This window comes from Salmo salar, chromosome 14 (assembly GCF_965601325.2).
Source record: "Salmo salar chromosome 14, fSalSal1, whole genome shotgun sequence".
Taxonomy (NCBI): Eukaryota; Metazoa; Chordata; class Actinopteri; order Salmoniformes; family Salmonidae; genus Salmo; species Salmo salar.
The window spans coordinates 63,481,685-63,509,433 of record NC_138304.1 but is presented as its reverse complement, the minus strand read 5'-3'; the positions used below and the strand labels follow the sequence as shown (position 1 = coordinate 63,509,433).

General features: G+C 42.6%; 1 protein-coding gene across 1 annotated transcript in view; it reads left to right on the top strand.

Moving 5' to 3' along the window:
* The window catches only part of LOC106569766 (sodium/hydrogen exchanger 3), a 65,686-nt gene that overhangs the window by 19,439 nt on the left and 18,498 nt on the right, over positions 1–27,749 (top strand). Inside the window, exons 4-6 of the mRNA XM_014141359.3 lie at positions 821–899; positions 1,471–1,648; positions 26,364–26,584. Coding sequence (XP_013996834.1) covers positions 821–899; positions 1,471–1,648; positions 26,364–26,584 — 478 coding nt within the window. The remainder of the gene's footprint in view (positions 1–820; positions 900–1,470; positions 1,649–26,363; positions 26,585–27,749) is intronic.

The following is a 27,749-nucleotide window of genomic DNA, read 5'->3' as shown; positions in this document are numbered from 1 at the left end:
AAACAATGTTGATTCAACCTTTTTTTTTTGTGCGTAAGGCGCTCTAACCGTATTTGTCCCATGATGCAGCCTAAGGTTGATAAAAAATAATATATATATATTTCACTCGAAGTGTTTTTAAATATACGCATGGGTTTTGAAACAGAGATAAATATGCAGATGCATCTTTCATTAATCTCCATTCTGAACACCTTCTCCATAAACTACATACTAATGTTGTGCCAAACAAATTCTGCATTTAAAGGGATTGCTTTAGATAAATGAACCGAAAAACCCCTTGATCAAATTGGTAGGCCACCCAGTGGGTGTGTTTTCTGGCATTTAATTAAATCTATTCAGTGCGCACAAGGTGCCACACACACACAAATCTCGTTACACACGTGCATAGGGTAAGTCTGAATACGCCCCTTGGTAAGGAATATAGGGTGCCATTTTGGACACACTTAATGTGTATATTAGTTTTTTGCAAAACACATTTACTTAACTTTTTGTAATGTGCTAAATAAGAAGTATGTGGACATCCGAGTGTAATGACATTCATCATTGGAAACCTAAACCCAACAAATGAAGTACAAAGGCAATACACAAGACAAGTCATGTTGACTGAACTGCACCGGTCAGTCACACTCTTTACTTCAGGCCTACATAACATCAATCATATACAAATAGTCCAAGAATACCATTTTAATCTAATGGATTATCTTACACAATTGATTCAATTAATTGTAACACATTAAATAATGTAAGGTTCAATTTATTTGGTTGCTTAAGCTCCTCAACTCCTCAGTGACCGGTCATCTTTATTTCCATGTTCCCTCAGGTGCTGTTCAATGTGTTTGATGCATTTGTGTCGCTTGGAGGGCCACAAATCGACATTGTAGAGATCATCAAAGGCATAAGTACGTAAGAGCACACCTTGGCTACGTCCAAAATTGCACCCTATTCCTTATATATTGCAATTATTTTACATTTGACATTTTTGTCATTTAGCAGACACTCTTATCCAGAGCAACTTACGAGTGCATACATTTTTTCCAACTTCCTTATATAGTGCACTTATCTGCGCTATGTAGGGAATAAGGTGCCAGTGTTTCATTCTCAGGCCAACAAATAGAGCCCTGTCAGATAGTCAATAGGTACAGCTTATTGTGCCGACTTTAAGCAAACTGTAAGGGTAATGCAACAAGCAATAGAGTATGTAATCTGTCTAACCCAGGGGTAGGCAACCCTGGTCCTGGAGAGCGTCAGTTGGTCAGGTGGGGTATCTAGTTGGGAAAAAGTCCTGCATTACCTGCGGCTCTCCAGGAACAGGGTTGCATACCCCTGGTCTAACCAACATTTTATATATTCATTAAATAATGACTTACTTTGTTCCCTGTTTGCCTCTATATGTCCTTCTGACTCTCTTCTTCTTCCTCCTCCGTCTCTCTCTTTTATCACCTTCCCCTCTTCCTCCTCTGCTCTGTGTAGTCTCATTCTTCGTGGTGGCGGTTGGAGGCTCCCTGGTTGGTGTCGCCTTTGCTCTGCTGATCTCGCTCCTGACCAGATGCACCAAGAACATCCAGATTATCGAGCCAGGCTTCATCTTCGTCCTGGGCTACCTCTCTTACCTCACAGCCGAGATGCTCTCCCTATCCGCTATCCTGTCGTAAGTCTTTCTGACTGTTATGTTGATTTATTATGCCATTTACTGTATACCCTTTCTGTTAGGTTTTCAGTGGAACACCCCTTAACATGATATTTCCACTTACCTTGGCTTAGTTTTTAGATATGTATTTCAGTTACTTAGAAAAAAAGGAGCTATTGTAGGGAAGTCGGCTGACTAAAGACCAGGCCAATTCCAAATGCCTTGTAGTTGGCAGACCATACCCAATACATATCTACAACGGTAGAGATGAAAAGACGTGACACTACCCAGCCAATCTTTTCCTCCATTACCAATGCACTCTGGATTAAGGCGTCTGCATGCTTCCCAGACGAAACAGTTTGGAAGAGTTTGTGCATATATTATGATGACATTTTGTGATGTTATTGTTTGTTTTGGACTTTTTGGCTATTCGGCCACACCAATTTTTGGACGAAGTCGGTAGCCAGAGTCTATGCACCTTCGTTGGTGATTGGTCAAGAGTAGGGATTCTTCAATAAAGTCTTTGTTGTCATTCAACGAGAGGTGACTCGTTTTCATGCACATTTCATTGAGAAATACTGCACCAAACATCTTAGGTGTAATATTGCGTGACTAAGGTCTCCTTGGCAAAAAGGTCACAATTAATGACAGATTTCTTGAGTTATTTTAGATTAATTCGGACTATTTTGGGGGTGGTTATGGCATCTCAAAATGGACAAACAGTGCTATTGTCGCTTTTTTCTTGTTTTTCAAGCGAAGGTCCTTTAAGGGAGTATGCGAGCTCATGGTTCGTGTGAAGCTGACTGAAGTATGCTGATGCCTTTACAAGATAACACCCCAGTGGGCAATTACATGGCAAAACATCCACTTCACACGTTCTATCCAAGACAGGGTGACACAGTAATAGCAGGGGCCCGCCAACTGGTTTGCCCTAATCTAAAAAGACAGAATCCAGACCATTCAAATGGAATCAGGAAAACATTATTGTTAACACCAAAAACCTTGCTTTTTGGGAGAAATCATTACATAAGGATCCAGGCTGGGAGGCAAGAAGTGTACTGATGCATGCTATGATCATTGTGTGCTGTAGAAATGCTAAATTATATTGTGTATTCTAAACTTTGTGAATAACTTCTATTTCAAAGAGAGCAGGTCATGTTTTGTATCATTATGTAGGTAACATTATGCCCTGAACAATGACCCACCTTTCCCGGTTGTAAAAAGGATTTATCCATCAATAATGGAACAATATTACATTCCCTAATGAAAAGAACTCTGCTCCCTGGGGCTGGGTGCACCACGGAATGTTTCAGCCAATCAGGCAAGGAGCCTCAGCACCTAGCCTCGCCCTCACTGTCCATTCGACCTGAACAATAAAAGCGTGGCTCGAATAATAGCCACAGCCCACCAAAATCCTTCTGCTGCCCGGAAATCAGCGTAGTTGGTAACTGGAAAGCTCCCCTTGCTTATTGATCCCCTCGATCTCAATGAGTGGAGGCCAAACACCAATATTGGATTTTTAATGTCACAATGGCTCTCACAATAAAGATTGCAGATTACGCACCTGTTTTTAGGTTAATGTAATATACTTTTGACTCAAATCCAATTGCCTTTTACTTCCCTTGAGGCGCCTTTGTAATGTAACATATGAGGATGACTCACCAGTATGTGGAATAGTCAGAAATGAAAGTTCCGGCCTTATAAACAAACTATTTCATGCAGAAAGCACACTAATCAACATTAATAAACACAACTTCAAACACTTCTTAATGCTATTCATTAAACTCTAACATCCAGTAATGTCTCCATTATCAAAATAATATATTATGCCCACATCTAGAGATGAACAACAATGCAAGAAGTTGTAACAGCCCATAGAATTTACAGAAGGGAGGGAGAGGGGAGGAAAGTAATGCGTGGCGGCCTGACTTTGATTTTAAAAAAATGTAAGAGGCAGGAAAGAAAGAGTTCTCGTTAAAATGTTCTTGTTAATAAAAACATCACTGTACTCTGAGAAATGAACCAGACTTTAGCATCCTCACACGGGCATCACCATAATGTAGCGGAGTGGCCTAACATTATTATAATGTCTAATTAATTGGGTAATTAATTATGGAATATAAAATATGTATTGAATAAAAATATGATTTGAATGGATTGCCAAGATTGTACAAAGCTGTCATCAAGGCAAAGGGTGGCTACTTTGAAGAATCTCAAATATAAAATATATTTTGATTTGTTTAACACTTTTTGGGTTACTGGGTCAAAGACGTATAAGGTTTTCAAAGTAGCAAAAAAATAAAACAGCAATTACAATTCCCTAAAATAGTTTTTTTTATGTTAATTGGTGTGTCACCTATGCCCTTATTTTAGTTATATTCAACAATAAAGCCAATAATTAACTTTTATTGTGATTCATTTGAATGTACCCTAGTAAAATGTCATTCAGTATCACACTAATCACAATACCATGCTTAGACTGGCAGAAATATAACTACCCAGAAAGAAATTACATTTTATTTGGAATACCACATATTTGATGTGTCACGGGTACAACTCCATTTTTTTTACAAAAACTTCCTGCCTTACTGAAAGAAGATCTAAAATCTATGAAAATATCTTTCACTTCATCCTTTGAGATTTGTTTTTGTCTCTTGAGTCAACAAAACAAAGTCATTGTATTTTAATATAAAATACTGGTGTTATACTGTATGACAATATTTCGTTACCCTGAATGACACATATCACTACAGCCCACAAATATTGATTAAATGGGATTCCTTCAGAAATAACAATAATGATCCTGTGGACTATTATTAGTAGCAGCAATAGTATTTTTCAAGGACTCAGATGGTTTCTCCAACTCTGGAGGTGCAGGTTCATGTTGTACTTGTACAAGTTCTTTATTAAGGACAAAGAAGGAAAAACCCAAAACAAACACGTATACAAAACACAATGACGAATAACAGGCCGATAAGGCACAAAGCTATACACAGCACAATCTCCCACAAACTAACAGGTGAAAACAGGTGACCTAAGTATCACTCTCAATCAGCAACAACGATGTACAGCTGTTCCTGATTGAGAATCATACCAGGCCAACACAGAAATACAAAACTAGAACAGCCCCTTAGAAATACAAACACAAGAACATACCCAACACCCCGGAACACATAAATCAAATACCCCTCTACAATACACACACACACCCCGAACCACCTAAATCAACTACCCCCTCTACACCAATAAACCCCAGAAACACTCTACACAAAATATCCCTCTATCTAAACACATACACAAAACCATGAAAACAAATACCCTCTGCCACGTCCTGACCAAACTACAATAACAAATAGACCCCTTTACTGGTCAGGACGTGACAGTACCCCCCCCCCAAATGTGCAGACCCCAGATGCACCTCACAAAAAAAAACATCTACAAAATAATTCCCCCCAAACTAAAGGGAGGGAAGGGAGGGTGGCTACCGTCACCGACGGTTCCCGTGATACACCCCCCCCTCCCCAACCCACCTATACTGGAGGTGGCTCAGGCTCAGGTCTACTTCCACCACCCAACCTGTCCACCCCCGCTGAATGCTCCCGGCTATGATGTGTCGCTGGAGACCTCGGGCTGCAGAGCGAAGCTGAAGGCTCAGGACTGTAGAGCGTCTCCAGGAGCTCCAGACTGTAGGCCGTCTCACTCGGTTCCGGACTGTAGGCCGTCTCACTCGGTTCCGGACTGTAGGCCGTCTCACTCGGTTCCGAACTGTAGGCCGTCTCACTCGGCTCCGGACTGCACACTGTTGCCGGATACTCTGGACGGGGCACTGTCGTCGGACACTCTGGACGGGGCACTGTCGGCGGACACTCTGGACGGGGCACTGTCGTCGGACACTCTGGACGGGGCACTGTCTTCAGAAGCTTGAGACTGGGCTGACGCACTGGAAGCCTGATGCGTGGAGCTGGTAGTGAAGGAACCAGCCTGGAGACACACCTCAGGGCTAGTGTGGGGAGCCGGAACAGGCCGAGTTGGACTGGGCTGACGCACTGGAAGCCTGATGCGTGGGGCTGGTAATGGAGGTACCAGCCTGGAGACACGCACCTCAGGGCTAGTGCGGGGAGCAGGAACAGGCCGAGTTGGACTGGGCTGACGCACTGAAGGCCTGGTGCATGGTGTGGGTACTGGACGTGCCAGACTAGGGATTCGCACCTCAGGGCCAGCACGAGAAGCAGGAACTGGATACATCGGGCCATGGGTAAGCAATGGAGGTCTGGAGCGCACCTCCTGCATAACCCGTCCTGGCTGGATGGTAATAGCAGCCCTGCACGAGCAGAGTGCTGGTACAGGGCGAACTGGGCTGTGCAGAGGCCTGATGGTTGCCGTGCGTAGAGCAGGCGTAGGGTAGCCTGGGCCTAGGAGGTGCACTGGTGGCCAGATGCGCTGTGCAGGCATCCTCCTTCCAGGCTAGATGCCTACTCTAGCACGGCACTTGCGAGGGGCTGGGATCGCTCGCACCGGACTGTGCGTGCGCATGGGCGAGATCTTGCGCACTACAGCATACTCCGGCGCTCTCCGCTCCAAATGCTTCCCGTAATAAGCACGGGGAGCTGGCTTAGGGCTCACCCTTGGCCCAGCCAAACTACCCGTGTGCCCCCCCCCCAAAATAATTAATGGGGGTGCCTCTCGTGCTTCCCCATCAGCTCGTACAAGGCCTCATATCGGCGCCGCTCCGCCTTGGCTGCCTCTATCTCCTCCGGTGGGCGGCGGTATTCCCCAGCCTGGTGCCAAGGTCCAGCCCCGTCCAGAATTTCCTCCCATGTCCACGATTCTACCGAGTACTGCAGCTGCTCCCTCCTCCGCTGCTTGGTCCGTTTTTGGTGGGAGATTCTGTCACGCGTGTCGTAAGGAGAGGACCAAAACTCAGCGGGAATATGTACACTCATCTTCTTTATTAAGGACAAAGAAGGAAAAATCCAAAACAAACACGTATACAAAACACAACGACGAATAACAGGCCGGTAAGGCACAAAGCTATACACAGCACAATCTCCCACAAACTAACAGGTGAAAACAGGCGACCTAAGTATGACTCTCAATCAGCAACAACGATGTACAGCTGTTCCTGATTGAGAGTCATACCAGGCCAACACAGAAATACAAAACTAGAACAGCCCCTTAGAAATACAAACACAAGAACATACCCAACACCCCGGAACACATAAATCAAATACCCCTCTACAATACACACACACCCCGAACCACCTACATCAACTACCCCTCTACATCGACACTTACACCAATAAACCCCAGAAACACTACACAAAATATCCCTCTCCAAACACATGAAAACAAATACCCTCTCTCAGGACGTGACAATCGTTTTGATGTCTTCACTATTATTCCACAATGTAGAAAATAGCAAAAATAAAGGAAAAACCCTTGAATGAGTAAGTGTGTCCAAACTACAGTAAACGGGGTCACACCTATCATTTAAGTCAATAGGAAACTTTCTTAGCAAGTAGGGATAAACCGCAGGTGTCACAATTATAATCTGAAGGTTCTGTAGACTTCTTTTAATGACAAGTCGGATTCGAAATCTCAGAGACAGTGGCATTTTTTTATGTTTTTTATTGATCTACCTACAGTGAAGACGCTCAACATTTACATTATATTCAGTTATCTAACAGACTCCCATCCAAAGCAAACCACAGGAGCAGCCAGGGTCAAGTGTCCCGCCCAAGAGCATGTCGACAGATCTCCCATCAAGTCAAAATGGGGATCTGAACCAGCGACCTATTGGCCACCGGCCCAAGCTCCCAACCACCAAGCCACCAACTATCCAAGATCCCCCAACAGTTACCCGAGAGCTGTCCCTCAACCATCTTAGACCATTGTAGCTCAATTCCATTGTAGTTCAATCTCTTGGGTCCCTGTTCAAATAGTTCCGGGTTGGCGTCTTCGTCCAACTGAGATCGAAGCGAAAGCAAATGACAATCTGTCTCCCTGTGGTGTAAAACCCTTTTGGTTCCCTTGGAAGTGAGTAGCAGTAAAGGAGCAACCTCCCAAATTCTATTGTCACACATTAACAACCTGTACCCTAGATAACTGTAAGCTCTTCCCTAGTCCCCTATAGTCTAACATTGTTATCTCTAAGTAAGCATGGATAACTTGACTGCCAGTGAAGCCATTGTAGCTGATTTTACCTCTACGGCAAATCCGAGTTACAGTGAGGGAAAAACGTATTTGATCCCCTGCTGATTTTGTACGTTTGCCCACTGACAAAGAAATGATAAGTCTATAATTTTAATGGTAGGTTTATTTGAACAGTGAGAGACAGATTAACAACAAAAAAATCCAGAAAAACGCATGTCAAAAATGTTATAAATTGATTTGGATCCAAAGACAGTCTGCAAATTGAGCTGGATGAACTAATTGCTCAAGCCCAGCAAACAAAGAAGGAAAATTACACACTCAAACAAGAACATGATACCTTACAGAACTCGGTACTAGTTAGAGGAGGAGCACAAAGACATGGCTAGACAACTGGATGGCTGGACTGAAAGACTGACGCACAGAGAGTTAAGGAGGAACTCACTGCACAAATAGCATTTTTGGCCGAGTCTAAAGAAACACATGCATCTGGACTCTCTGGGTCGTAAAGTACAATAACTTACGGCCGTAATGCTCACTCCCGAGGAAACTGAAGGAACATTGGAATTGGCGCAAAACTTTATCCTAAAATCCAATAAGAAAGCAGAAAGACTCTCAAGGGAGTTACAAGAGATCAAAGCAGACAGCGCTCAACGGAAAAGGGAAGCCTACAGGCTGCATGAGAAAATCGTGGTTTTACAGAATAAGTATGAACAGGCCAAAAGCGAGCAACAAAACTGGGTATACAAATCCCGGACATCCAACTTAAAACAAGGCCAACTGACCACTGACTTAATTGGCACCTCACAGGAACCTCTCATACGCACAGGAAACATTGACGGCCATGCTATGGGCGACAATACCTACCCAGGTAATGGTGAGCCCAGAGAAAGGAAGGGTACATCAACGACAAATCTCCACACTTCTCCACACAACAGCGATGCTGACTCTGAAGGGAAAAACCCAGTCCCTGATAATCGTCGCTCAACCAGTAAGGAGGAACCATGAGCCTACCGAATAATGCTAAACCAACTGAACGAGGAGTATAGATCAGTGGTTCCCAAACTTTTTATAGTCCCGTACCCCTTCAAAAATTCAACCTCCAGCTGCATACCCCTTTTAGCACCAGGGTCAGCGCACTCTCAAATGTTGTTTTTTGCCATCATTGTATGCCTGCCACACACGCACACACACACACACACACACACTATAAGATACATTTATTAAACATAAGAATGAGTGTGAGTTTTTGTCACAACCCGGTTCGTGTGAAGTGACAAAGAACTCTTAGCAACCAGGGCACAAATAATAATTTTGCTTTTTATTTAACCATCTTACATATAAAACCGTATTTGTTCATCAGAAATTGTGAATAATTCACCACAGGTTAATGAGAAGGGTGTGCTTGAAAGGATACACATAACTCTGCAATGTTGGGTTGTATTGCAGAGTCTCAGTTTTAAATCATTTCCCACACACAGTCTGTGCCTGTATTTCGTTTTCATGCTGGTGAGGGCAGAGAATCCACTCTCACATAGGTACGTGGTTGCAAAGGGCATCAGTGTATTAACAGCGTGATTAGCCAAGGCAGGGTACTCTGAGCGCAGCCCAATCCAGAAATCTGGCAGTGGCTTCTGATTAAATTACATTTTCACAGAACCACTTGTTGCAATTTCGATGAGGCTCTCTTGTTCAGATATCAGTAAGTGGACTGGAGGCAGGGCATTAAAGGGATAACGAATCCAGTTGTTTGTGCCATCTGTTTCGGGAAAGTACCTGCGTAATTGCGCACTCAAATCACTCAGGTGCTTCGCTACATCCCTTTTGACATTATCCGTAAGCTTGAGTTCATTTGCACACAAAAAAAATCATACAATTGTCGTGTCTTTGGGCACCATTAACTGAAGACATGTTTATCAAAATAACTCCCTGTAATTATTATCACGCGATTAAACTGATTAATCGTTTAACTGTAATTAACTAGGAGATCGGGGCACCAAGGAAAATATTCAGATTACAAAGTTATAATTTTCCTAATATAACTTTCCTATATTATAACATTATTTATTATATTATATTATAGTATAGGCCGATTATCTTCTGGTTTAAATGGTGTATTTTACCTCACGTCCAGTCTCATTCCAAACGTCGTAAATTGTTGTATCTGCACGAACCCAGCCTTTACTAAGAGTCATCCATACATCAATTGTTTACTAAACTGGGTAATTCACAGAAAGCATACAAACAGTTGGTTATCGTTACAAAGCATTGGTGGAGTAATGTGCCCTAGTGGGCTAAACAGGCATGGCGGCCTGTTAAACAAACAAGGGGGGTGGGGGCAGCGGAGAAGACACTACAGAGTTGATAAATATGAACAATTAATATGCTAAACCTTTGCACATGAACGCTCACTCATTCGGGAACAATTGCAATCAATATATATTTGCGCTCAGTGTGTGTCGGGATCCTTGTTGCGGAGTTCTGTTCTGTTGGAGAGTTTTGTCCGTGTTCTCTCTCTCTCTCTCTCTCGGTTAGAATGGATCTTTCAAAGTGACATTCATTAATGTCGTTATAGAATGGATGTTTCGTCAGTCTTCGCGTTCGATGATATTGAGTACTTAGCTGCAGACTAATAATTAATATCAAAGACTTGTTCTTATTCTGTCGGTATCGATAGTCTAAAAGTTAACCACGTGGTGTAGTTAACTTTCAGTAGAGGAATTGGATGGTCAAACCTATTGGCCAACTCCTAATGGAGTGGAGGCCTGGTCTGATAAAAGAAAATCAGGGTGGGGGTTTTATACGTGAACATAGAACAGGCTTGTCACATGACGCCTGGTCCTGTCTGTGTCCCTGGGGGGCGTGCTGATGACTGATTTAAGCTTTGAACAGAAATACATTCTATCACATTAACATCAGTACATAGCATCTCAACGTATTCCAAATAGCTTTATCCTTATTAATACATTTTATACAACCATTTAGATGCAAGTCCAATAGCTGAGGCTATTATTTATTTTGCTCAACACTAGATTGTTTAATTTGATTTTTGGCAGTGAAACGATGCTACTCAGGCGAGAAAAAAACCTCACCCAAATGTATAGCCTGTTTGAAAATATAAATGAAATATTTTTTGGGGAATATATATTTTTTAATGTGAATCACATTTTATTTGGCGTACCCCCGACGGCATTGCGCTTAACCCTGTTTGGGAATACCTGCTATAGACCTATGCAAAAATTGTATCCTTAAACAAACTCACTGTGAGTGATTATATCAAAGGATTGAACTCAATGTTAAACATTTATGATATCAAAGAGAAGGATAAACTCTCCGTTATCTGGAAAACAACTGGCCCAGACATCCACAAGGTCATGGCAGAGTTTCCACCTGAAGCGACAAAAACATACGCGGGCATATGCAATGATCGCAGAATGGGCGAAACGCATTGATGCCATTACAAATCTTCTGCAGGCATCTATCGTGAGACAAACACGACTAGAAAGCCCTAAAAATGATCAGAACCGTCTTAGGAAAGCATTCTATGGGGATCGGGACCTAGACCCTGTGGCTGAAAACCTGAATGTTATTCTTAGATAACTAACATGTATGCTGGGAGTCGGGAAGCAGGTACAGGGAGTGAATTTAATAAATAAACGAACATGGAACAAAACAAGAAACACGAGTAGCGTACAGACATGAAACACAGAAACAGTCAATAATGCCTGAGGAAAGAACCAAGGGGAGTGACAAATATAGGGGAGGTAATCGGGAAGGTGATGGAGTCCAGGTGAGTGTCATTAGGGGCAGGTGCGTGTAATGATAAGAACTGGCGACAGCGAGCGCCAGAGAGGAGGAGCAGGAGTAGACGTGAAATTACCCCCTCCCTGACGCACGGCTCCAGCTGCAGGATGCCAACAGAGGGAAGGTTCCGAGGACCAGGAACGGGCCAATCGCTTCTGCTGAGGCGCGGGACCCTGCAGAGCCAGCTGAGGCACGGGAACCTGTAGAGCCAGCTAAGGCGCGTGAACCAGTCGAACCGGCTGAGGCTTGGGAACCTGTCGAACCGGCTTTGGCATGGGATCCCGACGAGCCAGCTGAGGCATGGAAGCCTGATGAGCCAGCTGAGGCTTGGGAACCTGAGGAGCTTGCTCAGCCATCCCCAGTAGCTTCGGCAATGGAAGCCTTATAAGCCAACCAAGGCTTGAGAACCTGTCGAGCCAGCTGAGGCATGGAAGCCTGATGAGCCAGCTGAGGCATCCCCGGTTGCGTCGGCAGCCACTCTTGGACCCGACATCACCAGTAAAAAAGCAAAAACAATCCCTGTTGCTTCCATTTGGTGGAGCGTTATTCTGTGACGTGAACGCTGGGAGTCATGAAGCAGTGAATTAAAAAAATAAACGATCATGGAACAAAACAATAAACATGAGTAGCGTACAGACATGAAACACGGAAACAGAGTCAATAATAACTGAGGAAAGAACCAAGGGGAGTGACATATATAGGGGAGGTAATCATGAAGGTGATGGAGTCCAGGTGAGTGTCATGAGGTGTAGGTGTGCGTAACGATGGTGGCAGGTGTGCATAATAATCAGAAAACGGGTGACAATGAGGGCCAGAGAGGAGGAGTGGGAGTAGACATGACAATAACATGCAAGTAACCCTCAGAAGTTTTCTGAAAGTACACGAATACATACAAAGTAATGTTGTCACCGCATGCATTCCCGAGACCTTGCCCATGAACGTGGGAAAGCATGGAAAAGCCAGACAGACAAAACTTACGCACACTAAGCCCATAAGTGTTTCTCCTCGAAACAACCTCCTTGCTCCAGTTGAAAGGGAAGAAACTTCCACAGCAAAGACCTCACCCAACTCACTCCAATCAGAACTAAGACAGAAACTCAAGATACCAGAATACCAAACAAAATAGAGACCAAACCAAAGGGTCAAAGCACATCCAAAACACCGATGGAGACATGGACTGGGCTCAGAACCAACCACCCATGGAGTGGAATCCAAACCAACCACCCAGGGACTGGTTTCCAAAGTAACCACCCAGTGACTGGTCTCGGAACCCAGTGCCCAGGGAATACAGTACCAACCAATCACCAAAAGAAAGGCTTTCATCCAAGAGACAACCCCTCAATCCTAAAGGTTGACATGAACCAACCACCCCTCAGACAGTTCTGAGATCTCCCGAGAAAAAATTATGTTATGGGCATTTATGTGCCTATCACCCTTGAAGGTATAATGATGTGCGAAGCATTATTAGATACGGGGGCTGAAATCAGCCTCATGTCACAGACCTTATTCAGCAACGTCCAGAGGATGGCTGGATCCCAGGGTAGGTGGCTTAGAGTAGAGAGGTGTGACTTTATCATAACAAGCTCCACTCAAGACGAGTCTCCGATCACACAAAAAAAGTCTGGATTAAAATGACCTTTGAGGAAATTAAGTGGTACATCCTGTCCTTGGCTCTAAATTAGAGATTGAATAGCTTCCAGTTTGGCAAAACCTACTGAACAGGTTGGCCCCACTAATTGACTGAAGCCAAAATCAATTGTGGGCTCAAGTCAGAGATCCTGATATCATGACACCACATGACCTCCAGGGCATACACTGTGATGTGGTTAAGGCAGACAACACTGCTAACCACTCCGTCGATGCAGATCTTTACATGGCAGAGGAGCTATGGGAATCTGGTGGCACCCACTTGCAACACTCAAACCCATACAGATCAGTTGCCTAAGCTATCCTCGACGCCAGATTAGAACTGGCCTACCACCAAATGCCTTGGGGAAAGATAAACATTCCTCTGTGCTTTAGAACAACCTATATCTAAGCTTTACTGCCCACGTGTTGTAAATGGGGTACAAATAGAGGGAAAATGTACGTGATAATGGCACTGTGGTCAGAGAAATCGTCCATCAGTAAATCATTGTATGATTTTTTATGATTCAATTCCTTTTTTATGATTCAATTTATGACTCCATCTTGCCATCACCCCATAAGCTGTTTCCACAGCAACAAGAGTGTGTGCCACAAAACTCCAACTTCACAAAAGGAGTTTAAACAGTACATGCTTGTTGTGCCAAACCTGACCCACTCTGTTTACATTGGTGCAGACATACTAGTGCGATTAGGGACACAGCTAGACACAGTAAACAACGTTCTGTGCTCACAAGCAGCTGTGGACATGATTGCTCTTTTGATTTGCAGCGCATGCGCTCCAGTCTAACAATTCCTCAAGTTATGAATGAATGGAAATCTGTCATTCATGCGAAAACACTGGGAGTCCCACTCAGACCGAATCTAAAACTAGGTCAATCACGCCAATGGCGACAGCTAGTCTTACTGGGGTCCGACACATAACGGAAAAGACACTGCAGACAAAAATACAACATGTATTTGTGTGTGTGTGTGTGTGTGTGTGTGTGTGTGTGTGTGTGTGTGTGTGTGTGTGTGTGTGCATCTATCAGTTACACATGCAGTACATATACTCAACAAGTAGGTCGCATTGGAGAGAGGTGTTGTGCCGTGAAGTGCTGCTTTATTTGATTTTTGAAACCAGGTTTGCTTTTCACTTATGCTATATAAGATGGAAGGGAGTTCCATGCATGGCTCTGTATATACTGTATGTTTCCTTGAATTTGTTGTGGATCTGGGGATTGTTAAAAGACCCCTGGTGGCATGTCTGGTGGGGTAAGTGTGTGTGTCAGTGCTGTGTATAATTTGACTATGCAAACAATTTGGAATTTCCAACACGCAGTCAGTCTTCCTCAACTCTCAGCCAAGAGAGACTGGCTGTTGGAAGTTTACATACACCTTAGCCAAATACATTTAAACTCAGGTTATTGAGAGAAAAGGGGCCTAGGAAGCCCTAAGAAGTTTTAATTTTAATAACAAACTGTAAATACGAATAAAATTGTTAAATTACGAGCCTAGTTGATTTAGCCACAGAAAAAGCCAGGAACCTTCCCGCTTGCCATGATTGCCTATGTAACAGTGTAGGTTCCGTCCCTCTCTTCGCCCCAACCTGGGCTCGAACCAGGGACCCTTGCACACATCAACAACTGACACCCACGAAGCATCGTTACCCATCGCGCCACAAAAGCCACGGCCCTTGCAAAGCAAGGGGAACAACCACTTCAGGTCTCAGAGCGAGTGACGTCACTGATTGAAATGCTATTAGCGCGCACCACCGCTAACTAACTAGCCATTTCACATCGGTTACACCTAGTTAAATAAAGGTTAAATAAAAATAAATAAAAACATTTTTGCTGAGATAATGGATGGACTGGGCATGCCGAGAAATGAGTTTTGGATTGGTCTGCCATGTAACGCGCTTCTGTCTATAACATGAGCTGGTCAGTATGTGCAGGTAATCCTTTTTAATGTGGCTTTTTTTTTTAAGATATCACGTACTGTAATAGAACTGCAAATGTGTTGCAAAAGTGTTGCTCTCCACTTTCTGGAGGACCGAGTTTTGATATCTGTGGAATGCACGGTGGAAATAGAGTATGATAGCTAAGGAGATGGAGAAAATTCTGGCATTTGATTGCAAATATGCAGACGGAGTCGAAAAGAGAAAACACAAAAGTCTGCTGTATAAAACACCTGTCTCCGGATTACATGGCAACCATGGCATCTGTGAAAGACGTGTGTACGGGTAAGATAGGCTCGCTAGCTACATTTTCAGATATTACACGTTGCTAATTTTGTCAGAAAGTTATTTTCATTTCAAGTTAAAGTTTACTGTTAACTAGCTAGCTAACGTTAGCTGGCTGGCTTGCTAGCTAACGTTACATGTATGATCTGTGTAGTAATATTATTCGTATCTTAGAGCCATTTGCATTGCTGGTTATAGCCTAATGTTAGCTAGCTAGCTAACATTGAACCTGGTTGGTTAGCTACCTGCAGATAAATGCAAGGTAGTAACGTTATGAGTTGGGATTATGGTTAATTGTTTAGCTAGCTAGCTACAGGTTTGCAATGAATGACTATGCAAGTAACCATTTCAATAGAATGTTCATAATGTCACTACGACAACTGTCGATAGACGTAGTTGGTAAATTTGCTCTGGCTATCTGATCCAATTTCAGAGCACTCGTCTGAGTGTGCCAAAGCTCATAATAAGTGACGAATTTACGAACGCTCAACACCCGTTGAAAATGGCCGGTGTCAGTAAACATAGGCAAAATAGCATAATTAAATTGTTGGCAGCAGCACAGTTGCAGTCACCAATGCTATGGATAACATAAAAACAGCATAACCAGCTCTGCTAGAGCGAGTAAAATGGTCAGAGTGAGCTGTTCCCTCATTTGTGTCTGAAAGTTTCTAGCAAGCTAGCCAACGTCAGCCAGTTAGCTTGGGTGTTTGACTGCTGTTGTTAGGTCAAAATGCTCAGATCAACCCTACTCCTCGTTCAGTGTTCAGTGTGCGCTCTGAGCGCTTCGAGAGCGAAACACTATGAATTTACAATCGGAGTTTACGAATGCATAGAGCTCACACTGGCACTCCAGATTGAATTTGTGAACACACCGTAGTATAAACAAGCCTTTAATCTTGAAATCTTTTGTTGTTTGGTACATGGCCTCACATGTGAATCCTTAAAGAGCTGTGTTGGGCTAAAGCTTAAGAGGGGGTGAACGAACGATGCAGAATGGGTGTAGGCAAAGAAGAGCTCTCCAGTAGGTGTACCAAAACATTCAAAGGACCTCTGCGTTCATCCACCTCTGGCCTGCTCGCCTCGGATAGGATAAAGTAATCCTTCTAACCCCCCCCCCCCCCAAAAAAGATATAGATGTACTATTGTAAAGTGGTTGTTCCACTGGATACCATAAGGTGAATGCACCAATTTGTAAGTTGCTCTGGATAAGAGCGTCTGCTAAATGACGTAAATGTAAATGTAAATGATTTTCTCAAAAGTGAGGTACAAGTTTATCAACCTTCAAAGAACTGCTTTCAAAGCAGTTCTTCAACTGTAGTGTATGATAAACAATTTTCTAGCTCGAGTCTACTTTTATCCAATGTAAAAACCATTTCAAATTTTGCTACATAAGACCAAATTGAGCTGGTCGGTCACATATATGAATGTTATCTGATGTTAGTGTCACGTCCTGACCAGTATAAAGGTTATTTGTTATTGTAGTTTGGTCAGGACGTGGCAGAGGGTATTTGTTTTATGTGGTTAGTGGTGGTGTTTTATGTAGTAGGGCGTTTGATTTATTATTTCCGGGTTTTTGGTCTATGTTCTATGTTTTGGTATTTCTATGTTCTTTCGGGTTTGTTGTATTTCTATGTTTAGGTTAATGGGGGGTTCGACTCTCAATTGGAGGCAGGTGCTTTCTCGTTGCCTCTGATTGAGAGTCCTATATATGGGTAATTGTTTGGGTTAGTGTTCGTGGGAGATTGTTTCTTGTTTTGCCTGTGTGAGCCTTACAAGACTGTTGTTGATCGTTCGTTCTTCTTTTGTTATTTTGGTGTTTTCTTGGTTAAAATAAAATACAAGATGAGCATCCACATTCCTGCTGCGTTTTGGTCCTCCATTCCCGACGACAACCGTGACAGTTAGCAAGTTATCGATTATTGAAGGCTACATATATTAATATGGGCTATTTCAGCCCTTCCTGAGTAGCTTTTCAAAGATAGACATAATGTGGTAAAGAGCAAACAAAGCAAAATAGAAATGTCCTTGTTTTTGAAAGAAAAGTACATTTGTCCATTAAAATACCATCAAATTGATCAGAAATACAGTGTAGACATTATTAATGTTGTAATTGACTATTGTAGCTAGAAACGTCATATTTTTTTATAGGATATCTACATAGCTGTTCAGAGGCCCATTATCAGCAACCATCACTCCTGTGTTCCAATGGCATGTTGTGTTAGCTAATCCAAGTTTATCATTTTAAAAGGCTAATTGATCATTAGAAAACCGTTTTGCAATTATGTTAGCACAGCTGAAAACTGTTGTTCTGATTAAAGAAGCAATACAACTGGCCTTCTTTAGACTAGTTGAGTATCTGGAGTATCAGCATTTGTGGGTTCGATTACAGGCTCAAAATGGCCAGAAACAAATACCTTTCTTCTGAAGCTCGTCAGTCTATTCTTGTTCTGAGAAATGAAGGCTATTCCATGTGAGAAATTGCCAAGAAACTGACAAGAAACTGAAGATCTCGTACAACGCTGTGTACTACTCCCTTCACAGAACAGTGCAAATTGGCTCTAACCAGAATAGAAAGAGGAGTGGGAGGCCCGGGTGCACAACTGAGCAAGAGCACAAGTACATTGGAGTGTCTAGTTTGAGAAACAGATGGCTCACAAGTCCTCAACTGGCAGCTTCATTAAATAATACCTGCAAAACACCAGTTTCGACGTCAACAGTGAAGAGGCGACTCCGGGATGCTGGCCTTCTAGGTAAAGTTGCAAAGAAAAAGCCATATCTCAGACTGACCAATAAAAAGAAAAGATTAAGATGTGCAAAAGAACAGAGACACTGGACAGAGGAACTCTGCAATCCACAACAATGTTGCTCTGTCTTGATTGTCCCTCGACAATCTGATTCTTCTGCCGTTGTCATGGATTCACATACAGAACTGATGTCCTCTCTCAATGACTAACAGATTGCTGTCATCTTGCCATTTTCATGTTTAAACTCATCGAGCTGACCCTGGGAGAACTGCAAACTGTTGTTCACATCCTGGACCTCTATGGTCAGGTCGTCTATTATTTTATTTGTTGACTACACCAGTATTTGGACATAAAACTTAACCTGTTAGGGCTAGGGGGCAGTATTGACACGGCCGGATAAAAAGCATACCCGATTTAATCTGGTTACTACTCCTGCCCAGTAACTAGAATATGCATATAATTATTGGCTTTGGATAGAAAACACCCTAAAGTTTCTAAAACTGTTTGAATGGTGTCTGTGAGTATAACAGAACTCATATGGCAGGCCAAAACCTGAGAAGATTCCATGCAGGAAGTGGCCTGTCTGACAAGTTGTGTTTCATCTTGGCTCTTTTTATTGAAGACTGAGGATCTTTGCTATAACGTGACACTTCCTACGGCTCCCATAGGCTCTCAGAGCCCGGGAAAAAGCTGAACGATATCGAGGCAGCCTCTGGCTGAAACACTTTATCGCTTTTGGCAAGTGGCCGATCAGAGTACTATGGGCTTAGGCGCGTGCCCGAGTCGACCCCATGCTTTATTTTCTTTTGTCTGTTTACCTAAACGCAGATTCCCGGTCAGAATATTATCGCTTTTTTATGAGAAAAATGGCATAAAAATTGATTTTAAACAGCGGTTGACATGCTTCGAAGTACGGTAATGGAATATTTAGAATTTTTTTTGTCACGAATTGCGCCATGCTCGTCACCCTTATTTACCCTTTCGGATAGTGTCTTGAACGCATGAACAAAACGCCGCTATTTGGATATAACGATGGATTATTTTGGACCAAACCAACATTTGTTATTGAAGTAGAAGTCCTGGGAGTGCATTCTGACGAAGAACAGCAAAGGTAATCCAATTTTTATTATAGTAAATCTGAGTTTGGTGAGGGCCAAACTTGGTGGGTGTCAAATTAGCTAGCCCGTGATGGCGAGCTATCTACTCAGAACATTGCAAAATGTGCTTTTGCCGAAAAGCTATTTTAAAATCGGACATAGCGATTGCATAAAGGGGTTCTGTATCTATAATTCTTAAAATAATTGTTATGTTTTTTGTGAACGTTTATCGTGAGTAATTTAGTAAATTCACCAGAAGTTTGCGGTGGATATGCTAGTTCTGAACGTCACATGCTAATGTAAAAAGCTGGTTTTTGATATAAATATGAACCTGATTGAACAAAACATGCATGTATTGTATAACATAATGTCCTAGGAGTGTCATCTGATGAAGATCATCAAAAGTTAGTGCTGCATTTAGCTGTGGTTTGGGTTTATGTGACATTATATGCTAGCTTGAAAAATGGGTGTCTGATTATTTCTGGCTGGGTACTCTGCTGACATAATCTAATGTTTTGCTTTCGTTGTAAAGCCTTTTTGAAATCGGACAGTGTGGTTAGATTAACGAGAATCTTGTCTTTAAAATGGTGTAAAATAGTCATGTTTGAGAAATTGAAGTAATTGCATTTCTAAGGTATTTGAATAACGCGCCACGGGATTCCACTGGCTGTACCCTAGAGAGGTTAACAGAGATAAATCCATCATGCCACACCTCATTGGCGAGGTCTCTTAGCTCATGGGGTGACATCGTATCGTCATACGCTTTGCGTATGATCACAAATGATCTGAGGGATCTCTGCATGTTGTCTAGGAATAAGGTTTTTCAATTATCCTCTTCCTATGCACTGGGTGTATACGCCCTTGGAAAGAGGGCCCATTTCATCCTATCATAGTAAGTTCTAGGGTCCTCGTGGTATCCTGGTTTTACCTGAATGGCTTTCAAGAAAGATTCTGTGAAGTCATATTTAACCTCTCTAGGGTAGGTGGCACCAAATCGTCCCACCTACGTAACAGCCAGTGGAATCCTGTGGCGCGTTATTCAAATACCTTAGAAATTCTATTACTTCAATTTCTCAAACATATGACTATTTTACAGCATTTTAAAGACAAGACTCTCGTTAATCTAACCACACTGTCCGATTTCAAAAAGGCTTTACAACGAAAGCAAAACATTAGATTATGTCAGCAGAGTACCAAGCCAGAAATAATCAGACACCCATTTTTCAAGCTAGCATATAATGTCACAAAAACCCAGAAGACAGCTAAATGCAGCACTAACCTTTGATGATCTTCATCAGATGACAACCCTAGGACATTATGTTATACAATACATGCATGTTTTGTTCAATCAAGTTCATATTTATATCAAAAACCAGCTTTTTACATTAGCATGTGACGTTCAGAACTAGCATACCCCCCGCAAACTTCCGGTGAATTCACTAACAATTTACTAAATTACTCACGATAAACGTTCACAAAAAGCATAACAATTATTTTAAGAATTATAGATACAGAACTCCTCTATGCACTCGATATGTCCGATTTTAAAATAGCTTTTTGGTGAAAGCACATTTTGCAATATTCTAAGTACATCAGCCCAGCCATCACGGGCTAGCTATTTAGACACCCGGCAAGTTTAGCACTCACCAATATCAGATTTACTATTACAAAAGTTTGATTACCTTTTGTTGTCTTTGTCAGAATGCACTCCCAGGACTGCTACTTCAATAACAAATGTTGGTTTGGTCGAAAATAATCCATCGTTATATCCGAATAGCGGCGTTTTGTTCATGCGTCCCAGACACTATCCGAAATGGCGCAATTCGTGACAAAAAAAATCTAAATATTCCATTACTGTACTTCGAAGCATGTCAACCGCTGTTTATAATCCATTTTTATGCCATTTTTCTCGTAAAAAAGCAATAATATTCCGACCGGGAATGTCCATTTAGCTAAACAGAGGAAAGAAAACAAAGCTTTCGGTACTCACAGTACTGTAACCAGCCACTACCCAAACGCGCTACTTTGTTTCAGCCAGAGCCTGCAAAGCCACGATTCAGCGTTTTGCCACCTTCTGAGAGCCTATGGCAGCCGTAGGAAGTGTCACGGGACAGCTAAGATCCTCACTCTTCAATAAACAGAGACAAGAAGAACGACACCTTGTCAGACAGGCCACTTCGTGCATGAAATCTTCTCAGGTTTTTGCCTGCCATATGAGTTCTGTTATACTCACAGACACCATTCAAACAGTTTTAGAAACTTTAGGGTGTTTTCTATCCAAAGCCAATAATTATATGCATAATCTAGTTACTGGGCAGGAGTAGTAACCAGATTAAATCGGGTACGTTTTTTATCCAGCCGTGTCAATACTGCCCCCTAGCCCTAACAGGATAAAACTTCTTCAGGATTGGTGGGTCCCCTGCGGGACTGTTGAGCTAATGTAGGCTAATGCGATTAGCATGAGGTTCTAAGTAACAAGAACATTTCCCAGGACATAGACATATCTGATATTGGCAGAAAGCTTAAAATTCTTGTTAATCTAACTGCACTGTCTAATTTACAGTAGCTATTACAGTGAAAGAATACCATGCTATTGTTAGAGGAGAGTGCACAGTTTTGAACATGAAAAGTTATTAATAAACAAATAAGGCTCATTTGGGCAGTCTTGATACAACATTTTGAACAGAAAAGCAATGATTAATTGGATCAGACTAAAACTTTGCACATACACTTCTGCCATTATGGCCTTTCTCTTGCATTTCAAAGATGATGGTACAAAGAATAGTTTTTTTTTTCTTTGTATTATCTTTTACCAGATCTAATGTGTTATATTCTCCTACATTCCTTTCACATTTCTACAAACTTCAAAGTGTTTCCTTTCAAATGGTACCAAGAAAATGCATATCCTTGTTTCAGGGCCTGAGCTACAGGCAGTTAGATTTGGGTATGTCATTTTAGGCGAAAATTGAAAAAAGGGGGCCGATCCTTACCTGTAATATATTCATGTTAAGTTCCACACCCGTCCTATGGTTGATTACCTAGAGAGTAATCCTGACCTGTATCTGACCCCAAATCTAATCATCTGTCCCGGTAAACCCTTCATCTGAGATCATGCAGATTGTCTGTGCGGCCTAGAGCCGTTTTCTGAGGATGAACGATGTCAAGCTGCGGTGTCCGCTAAGGATGACGTAACAGCCACGCAGGTTGAGATAGCTGGCAATTCGTGGCTCGTCAGTACCCCGTCCAGCCACGTTATAGTCACATATGATCGTCATGACACTGTCCCTAAGCTGCCCCTCCCAAATCCAACTAGAAGGAGATATAGTACACCTAGGTGATGTCGCGTTGTACTACTTAGACTTAGATAGACATGATAAAGTGCGAGGAAGAGGAGGGAGAGAGGTGTTTACCTTTTACCTTTTTTGCAATGCACTTTCTGAACTGTTAAAGGCAGCAATACGCAACAAAATGTTTAGTCTACTGGAAAACCACATGAAGAAGAAGAAAAAGGAGAGCGAGTTGCCACTCATAGGCTGGACAATAGAATGAGTCAAAATTCACCCAAGGCTGAAAATGGCAAAAGAACGTTGGCTAAGCTGGAACACTTGCGCGAGCCCATAGCAAATGAATGGAATGGAACGTTCGCAGAGGCTGTTTTGACTGGAGTGATGTTTACATTACATTTACATTTAAGTCATTTAGCAGACGCTCTTATCCAGAGCGACTTACAAATTGGTGCATTCACCTTATGATATCCAGTGGAACAACCACTTTACAATAGTGCATCTAAATCTTTTAAGGGGGGGGGGGGGGGGGGGGTTAGAAGGATTTCTTTATCCTATCCTAGGTATTCCTTAAAGAGGTGGGGTTTCAGGTGTCTCCGGAAGGTGGTGATTGACTCCGCTGTCCTGGCGTCGTGAGGGAGCTTGTTCCACCATTGGGGTGCCAGAGCAGCGAACAGTTTAGAATTCCATTTCGCCTAAATGGCATCAAAAATGTAGCCCTTTTTATTTTACCACTACAATCTGTTCTTAGGACAAAACTGAAAAATAACAACTTGTGTAAAAATTTAACATCCGCACCTTGATGGTGCCAAGTGTGCTTATGTTTGCATAACGAGGAAGTAGGAAAGAAATGGCAACTTCTGACTATTTCTGGTCTAGCGTTTGATGACATCGAGATACACTGCCCAGCCTTACATAATTCAAGAGAGGAGATTCTCATTATTAAAATGGTGTCCGAATTGAAAAAATGTAAATACACACATTGCGAGATATTTGGCGAAATATACCAACATGCTTCTCCATAGGAAAACAATGGGGGGAGCTCAGCGTTCCAAGGGCAAAAGGTATTTCGGGGCTAGCGTTTGATGACAACGAGATACACTGTCCAGCCTTACATAATTAGAAAGAGGAGATTCTCATGATTAAAATGGTGTCCAATAAAAAAAAATCTAAATATACACATTGCGAGATATTTGGGGAAATAGACAGACATACCTATATTTCCCAATAGTAAACAATGGGACGACCTCAGAGTTCCATGAGTCATTTTTTGTTGTTTACATTTTAACTATAAACAATGTGAGCAGGTCTCCATTGCCAACAATAGCAAAGCAGGAATTGTGACATAGTATAATAAACTTGGATTAGAACGTTCGGAAGGCGAGTTGGTGCCACAGTGTTCAATAGAACTAATAGGAGCTGGCAGGGTGAAAAATGCCCTAAAATAAGGCCTGTTTTTTCGTGATTACTTCAAAACTACGGCAGGCAGCTGGGATATATGGTAATATTATGAAACTGGGCTCCACCGCGGATGCAATGAAATAGTTTTTATTAGAAAAAAGCATTGTTAAAAATGTAATGTGTCCAGCCGACCACTCAGCAGGCGGGGGAGGGGCTGTGCTTATGCCGTGAACGAGTAACACAGGGAGCAGGGAGGGAGGAGGGTGGGAGAAACGATGAACAGCAACCAACCAAGCCGACTCGCGCTATATTTGAATAATAGCTGCCGTAGGTAGGTTATTTATCATCCAATAGGAGCATGTAGTACCTGTCTTGACTGCATCAAATTGGGAGATGCTAGTTAAGCTAGCTAGATAGGAAGGCTAATTGAAGCTGCATGTGCTTTCTTGTCCTACAGTTACAAATAACAACAACTCCATTCAGAATATTACATAGCAGCCTACCTGTTGGCTCTTGGTCGTTGTAGCCTATCCTTCTCCTTTAACTTAGAATTCTGTCATTTTAATTCAATATTCTATTGATTAGATATCTCCTAACTTTTGCCACACACTGAGGCTCCATGACTGTAGCCTATTGCCACTTTGATGACTTGTGATTGGCCAACAAAAAGCTACACGCGCCACTCTCGTGAAAAGACAGGGGGGAATAGTCAATTATTATGAACCAGTCCACTTGTTTCTAATATGAGTTGGATTATATTAATATTGATATGAAATATATGTATATGTATGGAAATAAGTTATTGATCTATTATATATGGATTCATGATGTATGATTTTTGTCAACAATTTTCCCTCATTTACCTGGGTACAGAGGCCAGGCAAAAACCCCTCCCTCCCCATTTCCCTTGCAACTTTGAAGCTTCCCGCAGTTGAATCAGTCCACTATGCTGTTCCAACCTGCTGATGCAAGACAGAATGAGAAGCTGAGCAGCCCACGACAGCGGGTCGTTAGGGGGGGACCTCGAGGGTCCTCAAAAGGATAATACATTTTTTTTTTTATTATTCCCAGCTCATGAGGCCCCTTGATGATATGAGGCCTGAGGCAATTGTAACTCCACCAGTAACAGCACCGTAACAGCAGGGGCCCGCCAAATGGTTTGCCTTGCTTTTAATGGACAGAATCCAGACCGTTCATATGGAATCAGGAGAACATCCTTGCTTTTTTACATAAGGATCTAGGCTGGGAGGCAAGAAGGAAACTGATACTCTGAACAATGACTCACCTTTCCTGGTGGGCAAAGGATGTATCCATCAATAATGAAACAATATTCAATTCCCTAAGGAATTCCCTAAGGGATTCTTCACCCTGGGGCTGGGTGCACCTCCTGCTACCACGTAACATGCTACCAAAGAACATTTCAGCCAATCAAGCAAGGAGCCTCAGCACTTAGCCTCGACCTCACTTACCTCACTGTCCATTCAAACTAAACTATCAAAGCTGGTGTGAATAATAGCCATGGCCGACTGAAATCCTTCTGCTGCTCAGACGTCAGCGTAGTTGGTAACTGGAAAGTGGCCCTTGCTTATTGATTCCTCCCCACCCCCCCGATCTCAATGAGTGGGGGCCAAACACCAATATTGGAATTTGAACGATTGTCCTCTGCTCTCGCTTCGATCTCAGTTGGACGAAGACACCAACCTGGAACTGTTTGAACAGGGACCTTTCGCACTGAAAGGATGTTTGTGAATCCGAGAGATTGAGCTATTACCGGATTACACGTTAGCACATTCAATGCAGCCCTTCCTCACTCCTTTAATCCCTATTGGTGTAACTTTCTTTCACTTAAATTCCCTGCTTTGTCTCGTTTAGAATCATCGTGATTATAGTTTTTCTATCCTTGTGAGTTAAAAGAAACCATCCTCCTATCCCTACCTGCTAAGAAAGTTTCCTCAGGACTTAAATGATAGGTGGTGCCCCGTTTACTGTAGAATATGGATACATTCATATTTTATATTCCATAATTATTTACCCAATTAATTAAACATTATCATAAGAACCTAAAAAGGTTATTCGGTTGTCCCTATAGGATAACCCTTTGATGAACACTTTTTGGTCCCAGGTAGAACCCTTTTTGTTCCAGGTAGAACCATTTTGGGTTCCATGTAGGACCCTTTCCACAGAGGATTCTACATGGAACCAAAAAGGGTTCTCCTATGGGGACGCCGAAGAACCCCTTTGGAACCCTTTTTTTTCTGAGAGTGTATGTATGAGCCATTTATGACCCTTGAGGTCAACTATGTCAGAGCTCTCTATTTATTTAATATACAGTACCTACTGCATTTTAGTATATGTTCTAAGTGACATTACCCTTTTCTTGCTGTGCCATAGGTGTACATTCTGTGGGGTCTGCTGTCAGAAGTATATCAATGCCAACATGGACGAGAAGTCGGTCAGCACGGTACGATACACAATGAAGGTGTTCGCAAATGGCTCAGAGACCATCATCTTTGTCTTCCTCGGCATCTCGGCAATAGATCCGTCTATATGGGTGTGGAACACAGCCTTTATCCTCCTCACACTCCTCTTCATCTTTGTGTTCAGGTTCATAGGTGAGTTTGGCTCATAATCTTTAGTATGATTTTGTGAAAGGGGGAATCAATGGAGATTCTATTCCGCTCAATCTCTATAGGATGAACAATATTGTAGTTTGGAAGTTCAGGCAATTGCCAATTTGCAATCCCTGTGTGTGTAGTTCAATATTATACACAAGGATTCTCATTGAAGGCTTCACATTACCAGCACTGACACGATGTGTGCGTATGCAGAGATTGGAAAAAGATGCATCTAAAAATAGCTTGTTTCAAATACGAAATACCCGACAGGCCAATTCCTTGAACGGGCGGGCCAGTCCAAGGCATTGATGCTATGGACTGGCCCGCCCGTTCCCCAGACCTGAATCCAATTGAACACATCTGGGACATCATGTCTCGCTCCATCCACCAACGCCACGTTGCACCACAGACTGTCCAGGAGTTGGCGGATGCTTTAGTCCAGGTCTGGGAGGAGATCCCTCAGGAGACCATCCGCCACCTCATCAGGAGCATGCCCAGGCGTTGTAGGGAGGTCATACAGGCACGTGGAGGCCACACACACTACTGAGCCTCATTTTGACTTGTTTTAAGGACATTACATCAAAGTTGGATCAGCCTGTAGTGTGGTTTTCCACTTTAATTTTGAGTGTAAATCCAAATCCAGACCTCCATGGGTTGATAAATTGGATTTCCATTGATTATTTTTGTGTGATTTTGTTGTCAGCACATTCAACTATGTAAAGAAAAAAGTATTTAATAAGATTATTTCTTTCATTCAGATCTAGGATGTGTTGTTTAAGTGTTCCCTTTATTTTTTTGAGCAGTATATATTTTCTCCCCAATTTCGATCTTGTCTCATCACTGCAACTCCCCAACTGACTCGGGAGAGGCAAAGTCATATATTCTCCGAAACATGACCCTCCTAACCGCACTCCTTATCACCCGCCAGCTTAACCTGGAAGTCAGCTGCAACAATGTGTCAGAGGAAACATAGGTTCAACTGGCGACCGGGGTCAGCCTGCAGGCACACGACCTGCCACAAGGAATCATTAGATCGTGATGAGCCAAGTAAAGCCTCCCCAGCCAAACCCTCTCCTAACCCGGGCCGGCGCTGGGCCATTTGTGTGCCATCCTATGCAGCACAGCCTGGGAATGAACCCGGGTCTTTAGTAACGCCTCTAGC